This window comes from Lithobates pipiens, unplaced genomic scaffold (assembly GCF_037356315.1).
Source record: "Lithobates pipiens isolate NorthernLeopardFrog02 unplaced genomic scaffold, aLitPip1_a1.2 Scaffold_23, whole genome shotgun sequence".
Classification (NCBI taxonomy): Eukaryota; Metazoa; Chordata; class Amphibia; order Anura; family Ranidae; genus Lithobates; species Lithobates pipiens.
The window spans coordinates 112,649,145-112,672,515 of NW_027507785.1; the positions used below are offsets into that span (position 1 = coordinate 112,649,145).

The following is a 23,371-nucleotide window of genomic DNA, read 5'->3' on the forward strand; positions in this document are numbered from 1 at the left end:
ATCTAAAGGGATGCAGGCCCAGCAGCTTTTCTCATTAGAGCCATGCAGGTGCTGCAGCTGATTGATAATTATGAAACCACTTCCATTAGATTCACTTTCCCACATGGACACAGGAATTTCTTTAGAATAACAAAAGGTAGGAATCTACAATAGCTTGTTAGAATCCTTGCAATGTACATCAATCACCCAGGGGGGAATTTTTTTTTCTCAACAAAAGTGGAGTTGTGCTTTAAAGCCAAACTAAACCCTCCTATCAGTTTCAGCCAGGGAAGCTGCCATCTTGGTCCCTGCTTGATCTTCAGTTGCTATGATGCTGCCATTGTGATCAGTTAGGACGCCAGCCATTGGATGGTTTGATAGTGTGGTTGAGTGCACAAGCAAATAGGACAGTTACATTCTGTCAAATGCTGGGAATGTAACAGTTTTTTTAAACTTAAATTGATGGGTTTAGTTCTGGTTTAATATGAGAGCCTACCTAAGCAATCAGTTTAAAAAGTGATCAGGTATGCCATCACACTACATAGTTATTTGTAAATGTAAATATGAAGGTGACTATACAATCAGAATGTAACATACAGTATGTGGCCAGCATTACTCCCATATAAAATAGTCCTCTAATATGATATCCTTCCTATGTACATGAGGGGTGGTATGAAGTGGCCTGTCAATGGCCCAATGAACAAAAAATCTCAGTGTTATTTCAATGCAACCAACTGTTTATGAATCTGCACATGTGGTGTATTGTCATGATGGATGCAGGTGGAAAGCATTTACTTATCTCAAATTTCTCCTGTGTTTGGCTGAATTCACACCTATGCCATTTTAGTCCATTTTGCAGATTTGCACTATAGTCCATTTAACATGGTTTCCTATGGAACACGTTCTGCAGTGCAAATCTTCAAAATGCAAAAAGCACTAAAAGTGCATAGGTGGCAATCCAGCCTTAGTCGGTCTTTTTTCTAGTTTTGTTAAATTGTTTATCACTAGACATAATTAACTAATTATGAACATTTTACATGGACAGGTGATATTCTAGAACTTTACAAGACCCCAATAAAACTTGGACATGCAGCTGCATTTTCAGAGGATTGTGATTCTGTTACGTCAAAATATCTAGTTAGAGGCGCTGGTAATCAGGTAATTCTATTTCCTTGTGCGGGCCTCTGATCTATGCAGCTTTTGATTTATTGTCTTTTGAGCACTGCAATGGTAAAAACTATACAATGTAAATATTGTGCAACCTTATTTTATTGTTCTATGGGCCCATATACGCTGGCAGCAGTCCTTTGGTTACAGGTGGCTGAGAGGTGATATGTCGTGTCCTCACTGCCTTAATTGCATGTAGTTGCAGGGCAATTGCCCATTAACTTGTACAAGCACTGAACCTGATGTGGGGTAATTTTTCCACAGCTGCGAAGCAACGCATTGCATGCCACAGCATGTTTCCAATCCCCTCTAGCTGCTGTGTTGAAGTGTTACTAAGCTCAGGACCCTGCATTCACTACATCTGGTCTCCCACGGTATATGTAAATAAAAATAATTTAGTGAATATAAAATGCTAATTACCTTTTCTTGTCAGCAGGATAAAGTAGTCTTGTGATTATCAGTGTCCAGCCGAGTTAACTCTTGAAGGAGGAGTTTTCATTCTCGTATGTGTAACTTCTGGCTTTTAATTGTTGCAGCGGTAGGCGGACCTCCGCTTTAAGTTTCAGCTTTACAACCATAACCCAACTGTCCTATCTTTGCTGTCCCTCAGCAGTATGTGTGAATTGGCCCTTAAGGATCACTGACCAGTTTCACAGGTTGCAGGTTATAATTTGCCACCTAATATTTAATGGATGACAAATTATTACACCTGCCAAGTCAGATTTCTTGGCAATAAATAATAGAAATGCAACATAATGGGAAAAGCTTGTAAAACATTGTTTGCATATACCATACAGTAAGGATGAGCTCAGGCTTGTTTGCAACTAGCACGTGCAGAGCCCGCCAGGAAGTCCGCGCTGCGCTAATCACAGGCAGTGAGACATTTCCTGATCTCTGCAGCTGCGCATCGAGACAATGTCTGCCTGCCTGTGTTTAGCACAGCGCAGTGCAAACTTCCTGGTGGGCTGTGCGAACACACGGGAGCTCATCCGTACCATACAGTAATATCGAAAAACATGTAAACAGATGATTACTGGAACTGTGTGTATGAACTGAAGAAGCATACAATCTGATTTGCCTCTACCACACGTTTAAACACTAGGGACATTTTTTGGGAAGAAGCTAATTAACCTGCCTGTTCGATAGAGGAAACAAATACAAACAAGAGTATCCCAGGAGTTTGAACCAAGTCTACAAGTGTGTCCATCTAGCAACCATGTTGTAGACCAGGGGCCAGCAACCCTTTTCCACTTAAAGTGGAGGGCCACCCAAAAAAAAAAATTGCATTAATAAAAAAAAAAATGTTTCACTTACCTGAAACGCTGTTGCTAGGTAGTCTTCCTAATCTGCCTCTTCCTATTCCGTGGTGCTTCCTCCTCTTTGGGGAGCGGCCCCGTTGCCTTCTGGGACATGTGTGTGTGTGTGTGTGTGTGTGTGTGTGTGTGTGTGTGTGTGTGTGTGGCCCAGAACACAATGGGGCCACTCACAAAGCGCAGCGCGACTCGCGCATGTGCAGTAGGAAATGGGCAATGAAGCCCCACGGATCGATCGTTGGACAGGTAAGTGTCCTTATTAAAAGTCGGCAGCTACAGTGTTTGTAGCTGCTGACATTTAAAAAATAAAAATAAAAAAAATAAAATGCCCGGAACACCCCTTTTAAGGGCCGGATTCGATGTATGTGAATGCATGGAGGGCCAAATACACCTGCTAATAAATTAAGATAATAATAATCCTAACATAGTAATAATAACAGTATAGGTTTACCTCACTTTAAAGAGGTTGTGAACAATGCCCTGGATCGGCGTCGGCCCATCTGAGTACAGTGCGGACATCTTACTTCCCGGTTCGTGGCTCCGGTAATGTGATTGGCCGGAGGTGGGATGACTCCCGTGCATGTGGGCGGTGCCTTCGCTAGCAGCACAGCTACTTGAAGAAACGGCACATGGGGATATAGTGAATATCTCCAAAATGGTGCAAGTTTAGGAGATATTCACATTACCTACAGGTAAGCCTTATTATAGGCTTACCTGTAGGTAAAAGTGGTAGTAAATGGTTTGCAACCACTTTAAGGTGTTTCCTGAATTCAAAGGAGGAAGCACATGGCTGGAGATTCAATTTTTTACTGCCCCATCCTGGCACCCAAGGGTGGCTGATGCCAGCCAGCATGTTCTGGAGATGGAGTTCCTGCCCTTAGGGGAGATGGGGTCCCTAATAGGTTCCCCCCCCCCAACCCCCCCCATTGCAGTGTCCTCTATAACCCTTCACATCACTCCCATAGTATCCTCTTCCCCCGTTCCCCCATAGCAGTTTCCTGTGCCCCCCCCACCCCAAACACACACTGTGTAGGGAGAACTCTCCTACCTTAGATGGGTGTACAGCAGAGATGTATCGCAGGACTGGATGGGGGCAGGAACTGCTGAAGTTAACTTTTCACAATAACATGCTGGTGATTGGTTCTTGTGATCGCCCGGCAACCAACCCATTGCTGTTTACTGTGAAAAGTTAACTGCAGCAGTTCCTGCCCCATCCAGCCCTGTGATACTGGCTACTGTCCAATGAAGAGGAGAGCGGCGAAAATTTCCACGGGCCGGGTGCACGTGAATTCATCACGGGCACTGACGGGCTGGACATTTAGCGGTGGTGGTCCGTGTGCGGCCCGGGGGCAAGTAGGCTTCCGACCCCTGTTGTAGACTGAACAAGGAATATTGGCAATATCTTCAGGCAATTATTGTTCTGCAAAAGTTGCATATAAAGAAGGCAATTTAGCAAAAGGATCAGCAAAGTATGTCCATGGAAATGGGACCAACAGACTGCCTAGCTCTCTTGCAGGGTTACTAGACAGATTCTGGATGTATTCTTTCTTGCATAAATATACCATTGTACTTTATAAAAAAAATGATAGGTGTATCAAGCAGAACAAATTCTTTAGGAAATATAGAAATTGGGACATCTACTTCAATTTGAGTAGATTATGCCTACCCTCGACAGAGAGTGGGCATTTGACAAGGTGGAGCATTGTGATTTGAACTTTTGTATTAGGGGAAGCATTGTACATTAAACATTTGCAGGAGGGTGAGATTTAAGAGTATATATTAACCCATTTACATCTAAGGGTAATACAAATCTTAATGCCTTAGCATAATTTTGCAGCTTTGACATGGTTTAGTAAAACCATACATCGTCACAACTACTTTGTGCATCTAGGAGGATTACACCGCATTTTTAGGACAAATTGGGCTTTCATTTGGTAGTAGATGGTAATGGATATGATTTTTTTTTTTTTTTTTTTTTAATTATCAAAGGAAAACTGTCTGAAAATAATAGAAAGAAATTAGCTGTATATTTACAGTACAGCCCAGAAACAATGTGCATTTTTGCTTTTTTTTCCTTCCTATCTAAAACACACGGACACAAGCTGACACTAATTAGAAAAATTTGAGAAAAGAAAAACCTTGCCCAAAATAAACTGACCTTCTGTCCCTGACCTTGACCGTTACTTGACCCAAACACTAACCCTGGCACTGAACTAGACCAAACCTTGATCTGGGTATTTTTTTTTTCTTTCATATTTATTTATTTTTACATACTTTTTTTTTTTTCTGCAAGGAGAGAGAACATTAGATGTTTCCTAGAGCTTAAATGTAAAATCCTTTTCTGGGAGTACATAACGTGACACAGAGCAGCCATAATAATAACTATGTGGGTTATACGCCACCTATAGGTGAATGAACACTCTCAGATAGTCAAACAGGGAGTCCTTCCCTATATAACCCCTCCTACACAGGAAGTATCTCCATTTTGTAGCAAAGCAATGAATATCCCAAAGAAGATGGATCAGGCCTCTGTGTCCTGTGAGGTACTCCAAGAAAAGGATTTTACATGTAAGCTGTAAGAAAAATCCAATTTTCTTTATCATACATCACGGGACACAGAGCAGCCATAATCATGACTGTGGGATTCCCTAAAGCAATGCCTTTGAGGGGAGGGAGACACAATCACAGAAACTGCCACCTGAGAAGGACGACTTTTGCCCAAACATACTGCGGCCAAAGCAGTATCCTCTGTAACTTTGATATCCATTAGTTAAAATCCTGTGAATGTATGAACAAAGGACCATGTAGTGGCCTTAAAATCCTGAGCCACTGACACTTGATGACCCAAGATGCCCCCACACACCTGGTATTGAGCGTTTCCAAAAAGGGGTGGGAACCTTGCTCTTTGGAGCCACAGGCTTGAATAATTAACTGGCAGGTCCAATGAAAATAATTAACTTGGATGCCTCCTGCCCTTCTTCGGCTCTGCTGGCAGCACAGACCAGGATTCCTGACCCGTGCCAACAATCCAAGCAATCCTGACCGCCCGAACTACCTCCAGAGTATGCAGCGATCTTGCTCCTGCCAACTGAAGATCAGAAAAGAAGGCAAGACATTGTCCTGATACAAGTGAAAACTAGAAACCACTTTAGCTAATAAAGATGGATGAGAACGTAATATCACCTTATGATGCGAGATCACGAACGGCTCCTTGCATGAAAGAGCCACCAGCTCTGACACTCCACTTAGTGAAGTGATAGCAACCAAAGAAGCCACACTCTTAGAAAAAAGGACTAAGGCTTTGTGAACACGGGACGTTTTTACAACCTCTCCTGAACAATTTTAACTTGACAGTAACCCATGTTTAAAATGTCAGTTTTGCCGCGTTTGCGGTTTTTTTAAATAGCCAAAAATGAAAAAGACCTAGAAGCTTTTGACGCTTGAAATCCCTCTAAACTCAGCTTCTGAACCCATTTTTTGCGTTCCAAAAAAAGCCTCTAAACTCCGCTGCCAAGAAACTACGGTAAAAACAACCCTGTGTACATGTACTGATAAAATAACCGAGGAGAGTTCAGGAGCAGTTGAAAGAAATGCCCAACTGCTCCTAAACGTCCGTTTAGCAACAGCAGTGTACATGAGGCCTAACAGTCTCGCAATTGGCTCAAAAAGTGGCCTCTGCAAGGACAGTCAAGAGCAAATTCAAGTCTCAAGAACACGAGAGTAACCTGGCAGGTGGGACTGTCTAGGTCTGGGGTGCCCAACCAGTGGCCCATGGAGCGTTCTGATGTGGCCCGCGACCTCCTGCTTTGGGATAGCAGGTTCTCAAGCCCTGGTCATCCCAGAGCATCAGTGTTTTAAATTAAGCCAGCGGTAGAGGAAGCAAGCGGCTGCAGAGGGAGCAAAGCCACATTTGCCAATGCTTCCTATATAGCTCTGGCTCCTGTCCCAAGCGAGTGATACCAAATGCATTCTGCCTGGGACAGCAACAGCCGGCGATACCTGAATGGAAGACTGTTATTAAAGGTACGTTTATTACTAAAAGCAGTGTATATATGGGCATATCTGTTCTGCAGTGGTTACTAGGCTGCTTTCAAACTGATCCGCAGGTGCAGCGCATTGCACCTTCGGGTTACCTGCACTGAGTGATAGACTTCTGTTATTATCTGCGGGTTTGGTGCACTTTCAGAAAGTGCACCACACCTGCAGGATATAATAGACATTGATGGAAAAGTGCAGCTAACCTGCAGGAAAGCCACAAGTGCATTGTACTGCACCCGCAGTGCAGGTAAACTGCCGCACATCAGTGTGAAAGCAGCCTTAGGCCCCTTTCACATGATCGGTTCAATCCACGCGGACCCTCCATTCACCTATATGGATGGAATTGTGTCCATTTGCACCCACCTACCTCCAATCCGATCCACTAAAAACAAAACAAAAAAAAACGCGGACACGGATCGGTCTTCTGTCCGCAACCAGTTACCAATTTGCTTAATTGGCCCTCGCTCTTCAAAAGGTTTGTCACCCCTGGTCTAGATTATACGCTGTATGAAGTATGCATCCAGAAGTAAGAAACAACCGCCTCTGGAAAATAAGGGTCAGAGTTCGTCCCTATCCATTAACAGTACTTAAGGCCAATCTCCTCTCCCATACTGACTGGAGAAAGAGAAACTCTCCCACTCGCATATTTCTGTGGTTGCCATTTCCTGGCTTCACCCCAGGCATAATTTACAAGTCCTATAAGTGAAGTTCCCTGAAGCTGGCTTCCAGGAGCTCAACAGTGTGGAAATGCAGGACTCAAGACCATTAGGTCCCACTGGACTGGGAGTGTCCAACAAGCGACCCCCTTAAGACCCGTTATATCAGTGTACCAAGCCCTCTTGGGCTAATTTGGCTAACACTATTATCCGTGTTACCACCTCCCGAATTCTTTGCAAAAGATGTGTCAGAAGTCAGAACAGAGGGAAAGCGTCAAATAAGGGAGAACTGGACCCTAAGGTGTTACCAGCACACCTACCCCAATTGCCAGTGGAACTCTCATCCCGGACACAACCTGTTCGAACTTGTAGAACTTGGAATCTAGTAGATCCACCTACAGAGTACCCCCTGCCAATTTTCTATACCTGGAATATGCTCTGGCAATGGAGACAGCCCTTGTACTGTCCCAGACAGAATATGGTTAAAATTCCTGAGCCACATGACTCCTGGTGCCGCCCTGGTGGCTGATATATATGTCCCTGCAGAGGCATTTCTGGATTGAAGCTACAACTGGTTTGTCCCATAATCCAGAGCAAGGTGTACTGGCCAAAAGTTCCAAGATATTTATGGGCAGTATTCTCTCCTGTTCACGGAACTGTAGCCACACTCAAACCAACTGGAGAGACTGGCATCGGTGGTTATCTTCCAAATTCCTGAAAGGAAGAATTTCAACCTTTCCAGATTCTGAACCATCAACCACCAATATTTAGCTGTGCAACACCCTGGGAACAGAGCCCTCCGACAATCCAATGCCTGGATCTTCAAGCTCCAGACAGAGAGAATGGTCCTCTACCAAGACCTGGAGTAGGACTGTACGTAAGGAACCTGCTTTGACCTAGGTACAACTTCCTCCTGCAAAATCTATCGAAGGAAAATCTGGACCAACTGCTTCCTGAGCAAAGGTTATTGAGGTATACTGAGATTGACATCCCCTGCAGCCCAAAGGATGGTCACAAAAAGGAAAAAAAATGACTTTTCACTGCAATTGCAGAAATCTTTGAGCCTGGAAACAAACCAGCACATGAAGATGTGTGTTTACTGATGATTATTGGCCCTCCAATCTACCTCTTGCATAGAGGTCATTACTGAACAGATGAGCCTATCTGAAATAGAAGGATGTGCCCAGCAGATTAAGATCTTAAGATAGACCTCATGCCCCTATAGTTTCATAGTTAGTTAGGTTGAATAAAGACACCAGTCCATCCAGTTCGACCTGAGTGAGTGTCTACAATTGTCCCTACCCTCAAGGAGCCCACACAATTCAAGGTCCCCATTCATATACTAGGGCCAATTTTGGACAGAAGCCAATTAACCTACCTGCATGTCTTTGGATTGTGGGAGGAAACCGGAGTACCCGGAGGAAACCCACGCAGGCACAGGGAGAACATGCAAACTCCAGGCAGGTAGTGTCGTGGTTGGGATTTGAACCAGTGACCCTCCTTACTGCTAGGTGAGAGTGCTAAACACTACACCACTGTGCTGCCCCTATACAGTTTTGGAACTGTTACCATTTAATTGTTTTACAATAATGAGCCCATAACTTTTGCTCCAAGACCCCATGCAAGGCAAAGACTGACAACTCTGTGGCAGACTCACAGTCCCAAGAGGTGTACTTAACCTATCGGGTTTCTGCCGACTAAGGAAGGCGCAAACCACCTCAGACTGCCCTAAAATCTTATGGTCTGAGATACACTCAAAACACAGCAAACCCAGCTGCCTCCCTCACTTAGGAGGGAAATCTGGGCAGTCTCCCATCCAAGTACTAACCAGGCTTGATCCAAGATCAGGCACCACAGAGGCTCAGATAACCCTGATCCCATTGGTCCAACAGGAAACGTAAGCACCGCTGTATTACTGAACCTGCGCTGTACAACCCTGTAGGTATGAAAGTATAGTGAGAAAGTCAACCAGCGCTAAAAAAACTGAAACAGTGAAAGAGAATATATATATAAAGGAAAAAATGCAGCTAGAATACTGTAGGTCAAATTACCAAATCCCACATTTCAAAATATAAATATCTCAGTACAGCGCAAAAACATAAAACTCTTTACAGTGAAATACTAAATGCATAAATAAAAGTCCATATAGTGAATGATACAATATACAGTGATCAAGAAAGATCAAAAAGAGTCCACTTGTGCAGTGTGTCTTTAATCAATATATCCAGTGACGATGTGATCCCTTCACCAATGAACTAGTTGGACTCTCACCTCATCGAATGGACCCCTGATAAATCAGATAGGTCAAACACACATGTTCCCATCAAGGGTGAAGTATAAGGCTACAGCAAACCAAACGGAAGCATTTCCAGATAGAATCTCCTCAATGTCATCAGGTCAGGATAATGTCATATATGAAAAAGAACAAGCAAATCTAGTGCTCTCCGTTTGATAACAATTTATTAAAACAGATGAATAAAAACAAATTTCCACTCACATTTCTAAGCACTGATCTCCAGTGCTGAGTGCAAAGCAGGAAATAACATGCATGGATCAGTGTGTCAGCTGGCGGATGACGTCACAACGCGAGTCACGTGGTCCGTCCGCTTCGCACTCAGCACTGGAGATCAGTGCTTAGAAATGTGAGTGGAAATTTGTTTTTATTCATCTGTTTTAATAAATTGTTATCAAACGGAGAGCACTAGATTTGCTTGTTCTTTTTCATATATGACATTATCCTGACCTGATGACATTGAGGAGATTCTATCTGGAAATGCTTCCGTTTGGTTTGCTGTAGCCTTATACTTCACCCTTGATGGGAACATGTGTGTTTGACCTATCTGATTTATCAGGGGTCCATTCGATGAGGTGAGAGTCCAACTAGTTCATTGGTGAAGGGATCACATCGTCACTGGATATACTGATTAAAGACACACTGCACAAGTGGACTCTTTTTGATCTTTCTTGATCACTGTATATTGTATCATTCACTATATGGACTTTTATTTATGCATTTAGTATTTCACTGTAAAGAGTTTTATGTTTTTGCGCTGTACTGAGATATTTATATTAAGGTATGAAAGTATGCAGGTATATAAGCATTTTTGCTGTTCATGCATTTGTGTATGCAGTATAATGCAAATACATATATATATATATATATATATACAGTTTAATGTAAATAAGCACAAATGTATGCAATTCAATGCAAAAAAAAAGTATGCAGTTCAACTTTATGTAAAAATGCATTTATAAAATTTGCATTTATCAGACGTGCTCATGCAAGGGTGTTTAAACTAGTAAGCATGTATTCAACATGTGTTTATGCAAACGTGCCTATGCAAGTAAGCAATCATGTGCCTATGCATCATGTGACCGTGTGTGTGTGTATATAAGTAAACATGTATCTATGCAAATATGTGTTTTATGTGACTCTGCCTTTTAGCAAACATGAGCCTTCAGCACACATGAGCCATTAGCAAACATGCGTTTAAGCCACTTCGTAAGTATGCACCTGTTCAACTGCACCAGGCCCCATACTAGTTTTGCAGGATTAGCCAAGCACGTAAGCATCCCATGCAGCCTTTTTTCTGCTTCAGAGCAACCTAAAAGTAAGCTATTGCAGCTAAATGGTAATTACGCTGGAGACACAACACCTTAAAGTGAACTGCTACCCATGGATTAAGCAGTAAGTATGCATTATATAACCATGACTTGTCTGGTCCACAGTTCTCCCATAGTAAGTACTCACACATCATTAATATCCATGGGCTGCTGTTAAGTCTCAAGAGGCCCTGTGGAACCTGCTGTCCACATGGCAAACATGGCCATCCCTCCACTTCCTGCCTATATAGAAATAGGCCCCTGCGCCCTCTAATGGCTGGAGGTAAACGGCACACGGCCTCTAGGGGCTACTGAGAGACCAGACAGTCAGATCTCTTCCCCCTTTCTCTTTTAAAAAGAAAAAAAAATGCAGATTTCCGTTCCTGCTGCAGCACTCTTAGTATAACAGGAGTCCAATCTTCACCCATCATGGCGGGCTTTGTTATAAAAGACCTTTTAAGGACCGGGTCCCCCTTAATGTGGGGTCCACTCCCCTGGACCTGTATAGCACCCTGCAGGAAAGCACCTTGGTCAGAACAAATGCTGCACAGGGTTCCGTTACGTAGGGCCCAGTGCCATAAGGCTGCATTACAGGCAAGCCTTGAGGAATCTCTCCTTCCGATGAGGCTTGGGTACCATCCATTTTGGCTGACAGCTTTTACGAGTGGATCTGATTGAAGTCCTTGATTCTCAATAGAGCCATCCAGACCTCCAAGCATGCTCCAAGAGCACATGTATCACATTAGTGACCACCACCTTACAGACACTGGTGAAAAACGGAGGTACTTCCTGTGTAGGAGGGGTTATATAGGGTAGGATTTCCTGTTTGGCGATCTGCCAGTGTTCATTCACCAATAGGTGGCGTATAACCCACATAGTCATTATTATGCCTGCTCTGTGTCCCGTTTATGTATGATAAAGAAAGCCAGGGGGAAAAACACAGGAGCGGACTTCACAGTAACTGATCACTGTGGTAGCCAATCAGAGGCTATCACAGTGATCAACTTACCTGGAATCTTGAGTTCTGGGTCCCAATCATTAGGGGTGCCGGGACTCCCGGTGAGACCCTGGTCTCTGTGCTGGGAGCACTCTGTGTGGCGTGCTCCAAGCACAAAGGGACATACACAAATATGCAGCCCCACGGAAAGACTGAAGTGTTACGTCGGCATCAAGAGGTTAGGATAAAGGAGACATTTGTATGTCCAGATACTTAAATTCTAACCCTATTTGAATATGTGATTAATTACCGGATGGAGGGGATTGTAGGTGATCCAGCAGGTGGAGTACTGACCTATATCGGTTAATTTGGAATCTAGAGTATATACCAAATTTATCAATAAGAGGCATGGAATTCTGTAAAAAGGACCAGAATCGGCCAAGAACAATAGCATGTCATTGGCATATTGAGAAATCTTATCCTTGTTACGTTCTCTTTTAAATCCTACCTCATGCAAAGATTGGCTGATAATTGCAGCTAAAGGCTCAATGGCCAAAGGGAAAGAAAAAAGTAGGGAAGGATTAGCTTTAGTGTATGCCACTTTATAAAGATAAAGTAGTGGAGCGGGAGTAGTTTACCAGCACACAGATTGTAGGGTGGGTATAGAGGAGTTAAACCAAATTTAGAAACCAGAAGCTAAAGCTGAATTTATGAAGGACAGCCCACAGGTATTCTCATTCTACACTGGTAAACACCTTACCTGCATAAAGTGCTAGTAAGGCTGTTTTTCAGGCATCATCCACTTTCAGACCCCTTTCATTATAAAGCCCTACTCCTGCATTCACAGGAGACCCCAAGTCTCCTGGGACAGCATGACCAGCAAACTCTAAAGCAGCCTTTCTCAACCTTTTTACCCCAGGGGAACCCTTAAAATTATTTTCAAGTCTCGGGGAACCCCTGATAAAACCCATTCAAGGAACAATGCCCCTTACTTTGGTGGTCAGTGAGAAGACTTCCCTTTTTTTTTATAGTGGTGGTAAGAATGGCCCTCTTACAGAGAGCTATAAAGATCAATGGTGTCATACCACTGGCCCCTCAAAGTGGCATTGTCTCAGAAGTATGTAGGCACTATCAAACGAGGTAAATCAGCTACAGCTCAAGGAACCCCTAGCCACCTTTGGAGGAACCCTAGGGTTCCATGGAACACTGGTTGAGAATGGCTGATCTAAAGTAAAGAAAACATCCACTGCCAGCCCCTTCTCATACACCGCTCCTCCTGTGTCACTCATTGTAAATCAAAGCTTCTAAATGCCTCCATTAACGCTATGGACCGGGTCATGTGACTGCTCTCCTCTCTTTCATTGACGGTCACATGACCGCTCTCCTCCAATCAAAAGCTACACTCAAGGAGGAGACAGAGCGGGAGGAGGAAAGCAACCAGAATGAGCCACCTTAGAGGGATTTAGAGGCTTAAGTCCCGTACACACGATCAGATTTTCCGACAGGAAATGTGTGATGACAGGCTGTTGGTGGAAAATCCGAACATTTCTACGCTCCATCTGACGTTTGTCGGATTTTCTACAGATAAATGTTGGACTGCAAGCTTTAAAATTTTCGGCGGACAAATGTCTGTTAGATTTTCCGAGTGTGTGTACACAAGTCCGTCGGACAAAAGTCCAAAGTACAAACACGCATGCTCAGAAGCGGTCGGTGTTGTAAACTAGCGTATGTAATGGAGAATTAACATTTGTGACGTGGCAAATTATGAAATCTCGAACTGCAGCGCACATTCTCTTCTTCTTTAATGGGATAATAATGAAGCTGCTTTGCTGGTGATACTGATGGAGTTATAAACAAATTTTCAAAGGTTCCCAGGGCCAGGAGAGGTGGGGCGGCCGGCCTGACGCCCGATCCCCGCCTCCTGTTGGTAAAAAGAAAAAGAAAAAATATCGGCATATAATGCAGACACGGTTTACCCTCTGTTTTCAGGGTAAAAGAAAAGTGCGTGTTATACGCCGATAAATACGGTAAATTGATTCTACCTGTCACACATAGAGGGAGCCTTATAATGGTATATTTAACAAGCTGAAAGGAAGCCAATAAAATAAGTTATTTGTTAGTTCACATGCACCTTAACTGGTATGGAATATGGTTATAATATCCTTCCAAAATTATCCAAAACCTAGTATCGCCTCTTTACTTCAAATGCATACCCATCAAAGCAGTGTTTCTCAAATTATTTATTTTTGTCTTGCGGCACACCAAATAGAACTAAACATTTTTGCGGCACACCGGAAATGATTTAAAAAAAAATTGTGGACAGCAGTAAATGTATACAAAAGCAGCAATCTTGTGTGAGCCCCAATATTCTATATCACTGATATAGAATAATGGGGGTCACACAAGACTGCTGCTTTTGTATATATTATATTTTCCTGCTGATATAATATTGGGGAATGGGGGTGACACAAGACTGCTGCTTATATTTACTGCTGATATAATCACACACTGGTCTGTCCATCCCAATCTCTTCTCTTGTCTTACCTTCTCAGCTCTATACTGTGTGGGACAACCAGGGACTGCGGGCTCCTCTGCTCTGTTGTGGGTGGGACTCGAGGAAGGAATGACGTCACGTTGAGGCGCACTGTGCTCGGCACCTCCATTGACTAGAAGCACCAGGCACGGCACCTGTCCTGGCAAACTGCTGGTAGCCAGGCTGCAGCCTAATCAGATTTACGATCCAGAATGGTGAGGTCTGGCACAGCGAACCTCAACCAATCCAATTTGCATACAGGCCAGGCAGCACAGATGACTGTGTTCGTGTGATGCCTGCACACTTGCACAGTGAGTGATAGACAGTCGGCACTATGCTGGGGGAGTCTCGCTGGGCCTGGCAAACATGAATGATCCATCCATCTGGGCCAGCCTGCACCCTCTCTAGGCAGCAGTGCGGGAGCGCTGGCCCTGCCCACGGCACACCTGCAATTCTCCCACAGCACACTAGTGTGCCATGGCACACAGTTTGAGAAACGCTGCATTAAAGGCTAGGGTGTGGATGCACAAACCTATGCACTGCTCTTGCAAATTACTTTTATTTTGGCTTAAACGTAGGAAAAAATGCATGAACCAAAATGGTGTGGTATCGGACACAGATAATTGTTCTGTATGGTTTATAACTAATGGTGCATTTTTTTTGTTTTGTTTTTTATTTCCAGTTCAATTACATTGGATATTTTGATTACAAAAAAGAGACCATCCGTAAACTGGGAATGAAAGCCAATACTTGCTCGTTTAATCCAGGTGTCTTTGTAGCCAATCTAACAGAGTGGAAGAGACAGAACATAACCAAGCAGCTTGAAAAATGGATGCTATTAGATATGACGTAAGTATCTATACACTAACTATACATCCTATTTCCCAAATGGAGCAGTCTTTCACTTCGCTCCTTCTAGAAATACAATCCTCAAGCACAATATGCATTGTTATGCCACGTACACATGACCGGACTTTTCGACGGACTTGGTCTGGCGGACAATCGGACGGACTTGAAGCTGAGGTCTGCCGGACTTTCAAACGAACGGACTTGGCCACACATGATCACTCCAAAAGTCCGGATTCAAACGTGATGACGTAGAATAAGGAAGTTCATAGCCAGTAGCCAATAGCTGCCCTAGCGTCGGTTTTAGTCCGTCGGCCTAGCACACAGACTAATGGATTGTCCGCTAAAATTGAATTTAAGCCAGTCTTATTTCTAGGTCCGCCAGACTTTTGGGAAGAAAAAGTCCGCTGGAGCCCACACACGATCGCATTGTCCGACGGACTCTGGTCCGCCGGAAAGTCTGATTGTGTGTACGCGGCATTAGGTTCTGCAAAAAGGCAGGTACTGATTATATTTAAGATAGTTTCTATCACCTTCCAGTAAAGGATGCTCATTTTGTATAGGTGAGTGTAGTGTGTAGTATGTGCCTTGTCAGCGACTAGAAGAATATGTGTTGGTTTTTGAGAGAACGTTGAACATGGGAGAGTAGAAGGGAAATGGAAGGGTTAATAACACGAAGGTAGGATAAATGAAGAAAGGAAATAGAAAGGGTGAAAAAGAAAAGAAAGAAAAATAAATAACTGAGGCAGTAGTCCAGTTTTTAATACCTGTCATGGAGCAAGAAAGAATGAGTATTGAAAATGCACCCCATTGCCTTCTATACCCTAGCATTCAGATCCAGCAATGACTGGCTTCTGATGTTGCTGGCTATGTTCCACTCTGGGATACTTCTCACATGGGATCAGCCATACTGTGCACATGCGGATCTTTAACGTTAATGGAGGTCCAGGCTTCCTGTAGCCCCACTAAGAGACCAGCTCAATGTTGAAGTTGGTGGTAAAGAGCCATGCATTCACAGTATGTAAAAGCACCACCTGGCTTGATGTAGGCCTTAGCTTCCTATGATCAGTATTATTTGTAGTCTGATACATAGAAACGGTGATGAGGGAGTTGGAAAGCACGTTAAGCTGCTGGCGCATAAAAATGCGCTTATCCTTTAAACATACACGGGACACAGCCTACCTACAGTTCTTATTTTCTTTGATTTAAAATACGCCACTTTACAGTAGGATAAAAAGGGTTCATAATACTGTAGTAGCTACCATCTTCATTGCCTCCATAGTACACATTTTTTTCCAGAATTTTGTTTTATAGCCTGCTGAAAAGGTTGCATTATGTTAAATTGTTGCTGTGACATGGTGTAAGTGGTTAAGCAATTTGTTGCTAAATAAGGCCCTCGTGTAAGGTGTTTTTTTTTTTTCTCTTCCCTTTCCTGGCTTCTAGTGAAGAATTATACAGCAAGACCCTGGCTGGCAGCATCACTGCACCCCCACTCCTTATTGTCTTCTACAAGATGCACTCCAGCATGGATCCTATGTGGCACGTCCGGCACTTGGGTGAGACAAATATCCAGGAGGAGATGAAATAAATGTTTTATGACTACTCTGCATTTGTAAAACATCTTTGGAGGGAATAGAAGATGTAAATTTGTGTTAACAGAGGCTGACTGACACCAATCTCACTGAAGTCACTTTGTTGTTCCTTGCTGTCTTCCACCTGCCTTGGAGCCTCATTTCTCCTGCTGTATTCTCCAGGAACTATGAGATCCCTTTATATTGGCTGACACATTTCTAAAAGTTGTGGCTGGAGTGGCTAAACTTCCCCTCTCTTCTATCGCTACTTACCTTGTCTACACTCACCCAAGGGGTATGGGAGGTAGTGTTGGCAAATGAGGCAGACGGGGAACACAGGACAGGTTAGCATCAGCAGCTGATGGGGCAACAAATGAATCCATTCATTTGTTAATTGAACCTGTTTGCCATGAATAAGCAAAATGCAGGTGTGTGGTACTTTTTCCCTGCAGTAGCTGGTGGCCTCTTGCACCTTTTGGTGATCTCGCACCTCCTCTTGCTTGTTCTATAATAAAAAGTTAATTGGAGAAATCACGATTTTAAAAACAGCCGATTTCACCAATGCGATTTTCTGCACCCGCAAACACTCTACGTGTTTAGATGCATGGGGGGGGGGAGACTAAAAAAGAAAAGAGCAGTACGTTTTGGCTGTGGGTGGATGCGGATGTAGGAACAGGTGCGATTGAGTTCATCATGCTGGGAGATCTGTGTATGGAGTAAGCTGAGCCTGGCTATGGCTTTAGACTGGGTTCACACTGGAGAACGCAGCGGCTCACAGCAGGAGTCTGGTGTGTCTCCATTCACCGTTTTCAGGTTCGATTTCAGCCTGAATTTTGGGCTGAATTCAGACCCGAAACAGACCAAAAGACGCACAGGACAATTTGCGTCGGAACCGCTGCAGAGATGTGTGAACCGGCTCCATAGAGAGCCAGTCACAATCTCCTGCTGGTTTTCACTGCATCCAATTCGCAATAATGTGAACTCAGCCTGAAAGGGATCATGCTTTGCATCTGCTTTGCTTTTTGATGTAAAGATCTGTTTAGGAAAGCAAAAGCATACCGTTCGGGGAAGGTGGAGGTCACAATTGCTTTGGCACCAGTGTATATCTATGACTTGACATTTTGCACAAGAATATTGGAAGATGTAATTTGTTTACAATAGATTGCCTTCAAGTTTTTGATTCTCTGTGTTCACACTGTGATTTTGTTATTGTGTTTTAATTTGTTTATATCAATATGATACAGAATGTGTAGATTTATTTTATTCATGTGGTTTAATATATATTTTTTATATAATTATTGCATCTGGTGATTATATAATAGATACCTGGATATAGAGTATATGATTTAAAGTACTAGATAGGATTCATTTATTTGTATTTAACTTGGCACATATTCTCTGTTCTAGTTAAGTGATTGGGGCATTGTAGTGGCTTCTAACGTTCTTTCAACCTGCAGTTCTGGTAATATCAGTTTACAATGGGGATGAGATTTATTGTCCTATCCAAATATGCTGACACAACTTTTATTTTATTCTGCACAATTATTCAATTTCTGACATAATTGTACTCTTTGTAAAGGTTCAAGTACCGGGAAACGCTATTCTCTTCAGTTTGTGAATGCTGCCAGGCTTCTTCACTGGAATGGACATTTTAAACCATGGGGAAGAGCATCCTCCTACTCCGAGGTCTGGGAGAATTGGTATGTTCCAGACCCCACTGGGAAGTTTCAGCTCATCAGAAGACACACAGATGCTGATGAAAGCAAGTGAGCGAAGATGGTCATCCAGAAGTCACATGAACTCTTGTTACCGGACTTATTATTGAGCATTGAAAAGCAGTATTTTCTCAGGAAACCAAAAACGAAAGCCATTTTCTCTTCTTCTCACCCCCCCCCCCCCCCCCCCCCCTAAATTGAGATACACTACAAACTATATTCCATGTTATGTATGTCAGTATTTGTTCTCAATATGCTATGAATCTATTTATCTGAACAATTTGTATTTCAGAATCTGGTCATATTGTTGATCAAACACTCCAGAATAATTCCGTCCAGTATAGGTTTCACGGTTTGCCTAAAGGACGCAGGTGGTGTTGTAATCTGTTACTGCTACGCCAGTGAACTCATTAGCGTGTTATAATAATGTGTTCCAAGGCTGTGACATTATGATGATTCAAGAGGGGGAAATTCATATTTTAGCCACTAAAGAGGCAAACGGAACATAAGGTCTCTTGCACACGATACTCCTGTTTGAGCATCTACTTTTTTTATTTTATTTATGTATTTTCGCGCCTATGCGGTCACGCAATATTTGTGTAAACTCACACACATTTTCACGCATGCACGGAAGCTTGTTCTCGCATTGACAATGTCAATGGGCAAATCTGTGCAAATTTGCACGCAAACCTGCATGCATGAGGCGTAAATTGCTGACCAAAAATGCAGAATCTTCTATTTTCTTTTTACTGAAGAATATACAGCATTGTTTACACGCCTGTGTGCATAGGCACATTACAATTACTGTATTTTAGCTCAAAAAAGTAAATTAAAATAAGCTGTCCTGAGCATTTTCTAGCCGCAGTGTGCAAGAGGCCTAACACTGCCAGTAGCCCAATCGGCTCAGCATTTCTAGGATTTATAACATGGAATATGGTGATAGGGCAGGACATACTTTCTTGTAATATAGGATTATGATTGGAGTACTTTAAGATGGTCAAAGCTATATTTTGTAGAGTCAATGTATGTTTGTGCAAATGTAATCTTATGCAGTCATTTCACTTCATAAGTGTGAGCAAAGCTTTCTTCAAATTGTTGGTCAGGTGCTCTGTACTGGGTGTCCTGGTTAGATAAAAATTCACTATCTGTGCTGTTTCATGTTTGTATATTACTGTGCTGATGGCAACCCAGTATATGCAGAGATTTTGCTGCGCCACATAATGGTGTGAAACCCACCTCCTTCCCAAGCAGAGGCGAGCTATTTGACTCTCCACCTTTTGGACCCTATGACTTTGTCAAGAATCCCCAAATATTTTTGCATATTTGCAGGTTGTGGAAGAATAAAAAGGATTTGTCTGGGTGCTAACACTACCGCTTAATTCACACAGGTGTTTTTGCGCCTGCATCTGTCTCGAGCTGTGTGTAGGCACCCTATGCAAGAGCATGTGCACTGCATGCATACAGTGTGCATTCACGGCCATACATCCTCCTCCACACCTGTCAAATTTTGAAGAACTGCTGTGTCTGTGCAGCTGCTGCATCAGCATTCACTTCTGTAGGGGGCAGATGCAGGTGCAAAATAAAATCCTCATTCACGCAGTAAAGTTAAGAGTTCTGACTTTCTAAATGTACAAGGGAAACCCCCTTAAATTTCCTCTGTAGTGAGATATCATTGCATATCTCTTATTGTGATTCTATTTGGTAATATCACAATTTCTGTTAATTTGTGCTGTTTCCATGCAAGGCAGAGCAACAGGTTCACCTTAATGTGTTGCCTTCCATATACTCGCCTTACCTTTGCCCCTGGCACCAGATTGGCAGGGGACGCAAACCTAAATATCCATTACTTCCTGGTATCAGAATCATTTGCTGGTGTTTGGCTTAGATATGTCACCTAGGGAAAGAGAGAGGGATCAGCCCTGTGTAAGCTTCCTATTGTTTACTCCTAAGAGCAGTGGAGGAGCGCTACAGAGGTATCTGTGAGTGGGATAGGGGGCTTTCAAGAGAACCTATATAATGCAATACTTTGTCCATGTAACAAGGGCACTTTACAGAGGACCAGTAAGAACACAGGTCAATATTCATAGTTAGTAAGGTTGAATAAAGACACCAGTCCATCCTGAGTGAGTGTCTACAATTGTCCCTGTACATTGACACACTCACATCGGTCCCTACCCTCAAGGCGCCCACAATCAAAGGTCCCCATTCATATACTAGGGCCAATTTTGGACAGAAGCCAATTAACCTACCTGCATGTCTTTGGAGTATGGGAGGAAACCCGAGAACCTGGAGGAAACCCACGCAGGCACCTGTGTTGCTTTCAGTCCAAGTGTATCACAACTAATTACACAAAGCCTTTGCAACAAAAGTTTGTGAGAGCGCATGGACCAGGCCCACCACCTGCACAGCAATATATGATATTTCATGAGCTGCACTAACTGAAAGTACACCTATTCATATCTGGTCTTATCCAGTAAGGCAATGCAGACAGACCTTAGTTATGGTTTGCAAAGGTTAGAATTGCTCTTACATTAGAGCCTATATATGACCTTACTGAATGTCTGTACTATTGTGATTGGCTAAATGTAGGGCAGGCAATGGGACCCCTTTAATAGTGCACAGATAGTTGAATTCTGTATATGCATGTTATACGTTTGTGAAGCAGCATTACAAGTTTGTTTGTTTTTTGCCATTTTATGTCAGGATTTACTGCAGTCTTACTGCTAGTATGAGTTATGCAATAATGAATCAAGCAGTGAGTAGTTTTCCTGTTTTGTCAGCCAATTATTTGTTTACAGTGTTTTAAACCACTTTTTAGCTGCATTTGTTGCCTGGTTGTTTTTGGATAGAGTACAGAATTGTTAAAATCCCCATCCATTTTTGTTTCCGTTTTTTTGTTACACGCTGGGGAGATTTCCATCCACTTACTGGAGACAAAACAGAGACAAAACAGGAAGTGGCAGGAAATGCGCTTGATTGTAGACCGACATCAACACAATTTGCTCTAATTGGAAGATTTACTTTTCCCTGTGTTTTTTAAAATGTAGGATTTGCATTACTAGTGGTTACCAGGAAAAAATAGTTGAACCTACTTGGCTAAAATACCACGGATCATTGGGGTGCAGGTCCACATTGGACCTGTGCCATGAGATCACTGTGACCAATCGCAGCGGTCATAGGAGTAGTTAAAAGAAGCCCTTGTTTACTACTGTGATACTGATGATGACTGTCACAGCAATCACATGGTACAGGTTAAATGAACTTGACCCTGCACCATGTGATCTCTGTGACTAATCAACGGTGTTCCTGATCACTGCGACCTGTACTGACTCTGGCCTGTTTGACCACATTTCTGCCTGCTGCCTAGACTGATCCTTTGCCTATTTGCTGACCATGTCTGCCTGCCACTTGAGCTGACACATCTGCACTCCCAACTGACTACGCTCCTGTGAGACACCAGTCCCAGCCGCCCCCTGCAGAAAAACTCTTTTCTTTAGCCTCCTGTGCTTCCTGGTCAGTGAACATGGCATTCCTGGGGGCAGCCATCTAATAGTGGGCTAAGCTTGCTTAGCTTATATGAATGGGGACTGCTTTAAGTGAAGTTACACTGAGCTATATTGCTTGATAGAATGTGTTCTGAGGTTTAAAGTTATGCATGCCTGTGCTGTGTTAGAAATATTGACAAAAAAACATTTTTATTCTGCATTTTCCAAAAACGTGTGGCAAAAAAATTCTTGATACCACTTAGAAAATGTATTTCTTTTCAAAATGAAGTCCCTTATTTATATATATATATATATATATATATATATATATATATATGTGTGTTTCTGTGATGTAAAATTGCGGCAGACTGATTGGACGCCTAACTGACTTTTTTTTGGGAACCAGTGACATTATTACAGTAATCAGTGCTAAAAATATGCACTGCCATTGTACTAATGACACTGGCAAGGTAGGTCTTAACATCAGGGGCGATCAAGGGGGATAAATGTGTTCCCTGGGTGTGTTTACTAACTGTATGGGGTATGGGCTGCCTGGAACAACACACAGATCCATCTTTCTGCAAAGCAGGAAAACTAGCTCCTGTGTCATCCTGTCAGAACGGAGATCTGCCTTGTTTACTTTCGGCAGATCCCCGTTCTGTCTCTGCAGGGAAGATCGCAGGTGGCCGACGGACATCGAGTTTGCCGGACCTGCTGATTGGCTCCTCTGCTGGCCAATTAGTGCACACTCACAGAAGCTAGTGCACGAACCGCCATACTGGAATGGCGATTCGCACAGCTGAGCCACCTTGCCACAGTATAACTGCAGCAGGTGGTCGGCAAGTGTGAACACCCTTAAACTAATACTGTGTTGAAGCACCTTTTTGATCTATTGCAGCACTCAAATCTAGAACCAATGCAGGAGATGAGGTTTCTGGGCTGTACAATAAACTTGGTGCTTCAAAAAGTTTTTCTGCCACAAGAGAAGATGGAGACGATCCAATCTGTGGTGAGACAGATTCAAACCAATCTCTCAATTTCAGTCGATCAGCCATAGCAGTTTTAGGACTTCTCATGGCATCGATCCCAGTTGTACAGTAGGCCAGATTTCATTCCAGACCTCTCCAGATGAATATCTTACAAAGATGGTCGCCCCAGGAGTCGCTAGAAAAACAGATCAAACTTACATCAAGCATAAAATGGGCACTCTGGTGGTGGAGGAATTCAACCAACCTGGCAAGATCTCTCCTGGGTCTTTCCACTAGACAAGCGTCTAACAGACGCAAGTTCCTGGGAGTTGGGGAGCCCACCTGGGCGGCCAAACCTCTCAGGGGCCTGGTCCAAAGCAGAAAGTCCTCAAGTTGGCAGTAACTAAATACGACTGCAGTAGCTTATGTACTTAAACAAGGGGGAACCAGGAGCAGAGGACTCCTGGAACTAGCCAGTCAGCTACTTGCCTGGGCAGAACAGAACGTGGCCTCATTGTCAGCATTCCACCTAAAGGGATCCCAAAATCTGCTAGCAGAAG

The 23,371-nt window shown here is 43.2% G+C and overlaps 1 protein-coding gene across 2 annotated transcripts in view; it reads left to right on the top strand.

Moving 5' to 3' along the window:
- GLT8D1 (glycosyltransferase 8 domain containing 1) overlaps nt 1–21,231 on the top strand; it is a 48,507-nt gene extending 27,276 nt beyond the window's left edge. For both annotated transcript variants that reach the window (XM_077452201.1, XM_077452202.1), the window contains exons 7-10: nt 1,025–1,137; nt 14,909–15,075; nt 16,516–16,628; nt 18,223–21,231. In XM_077452201.1, coding sequence (XP_077308327.1) covers nt 1,025–1,137; nt 14,909–15,075; nt 16,516–16,628; nt 18,223–18,413 — 584 coding nt within the window. In that variant the 3' untranslated portion in view covers nt 18,414–21,231. The remainder of the gene's footprint in view (nt 1–1,024; nt 1,138–14,908; nt 15,076–16,515; nt 16,629–18,222) is intronic.
- Nucleotides 21,232–23,371: the final 2,140 nt, after the last annotated feature.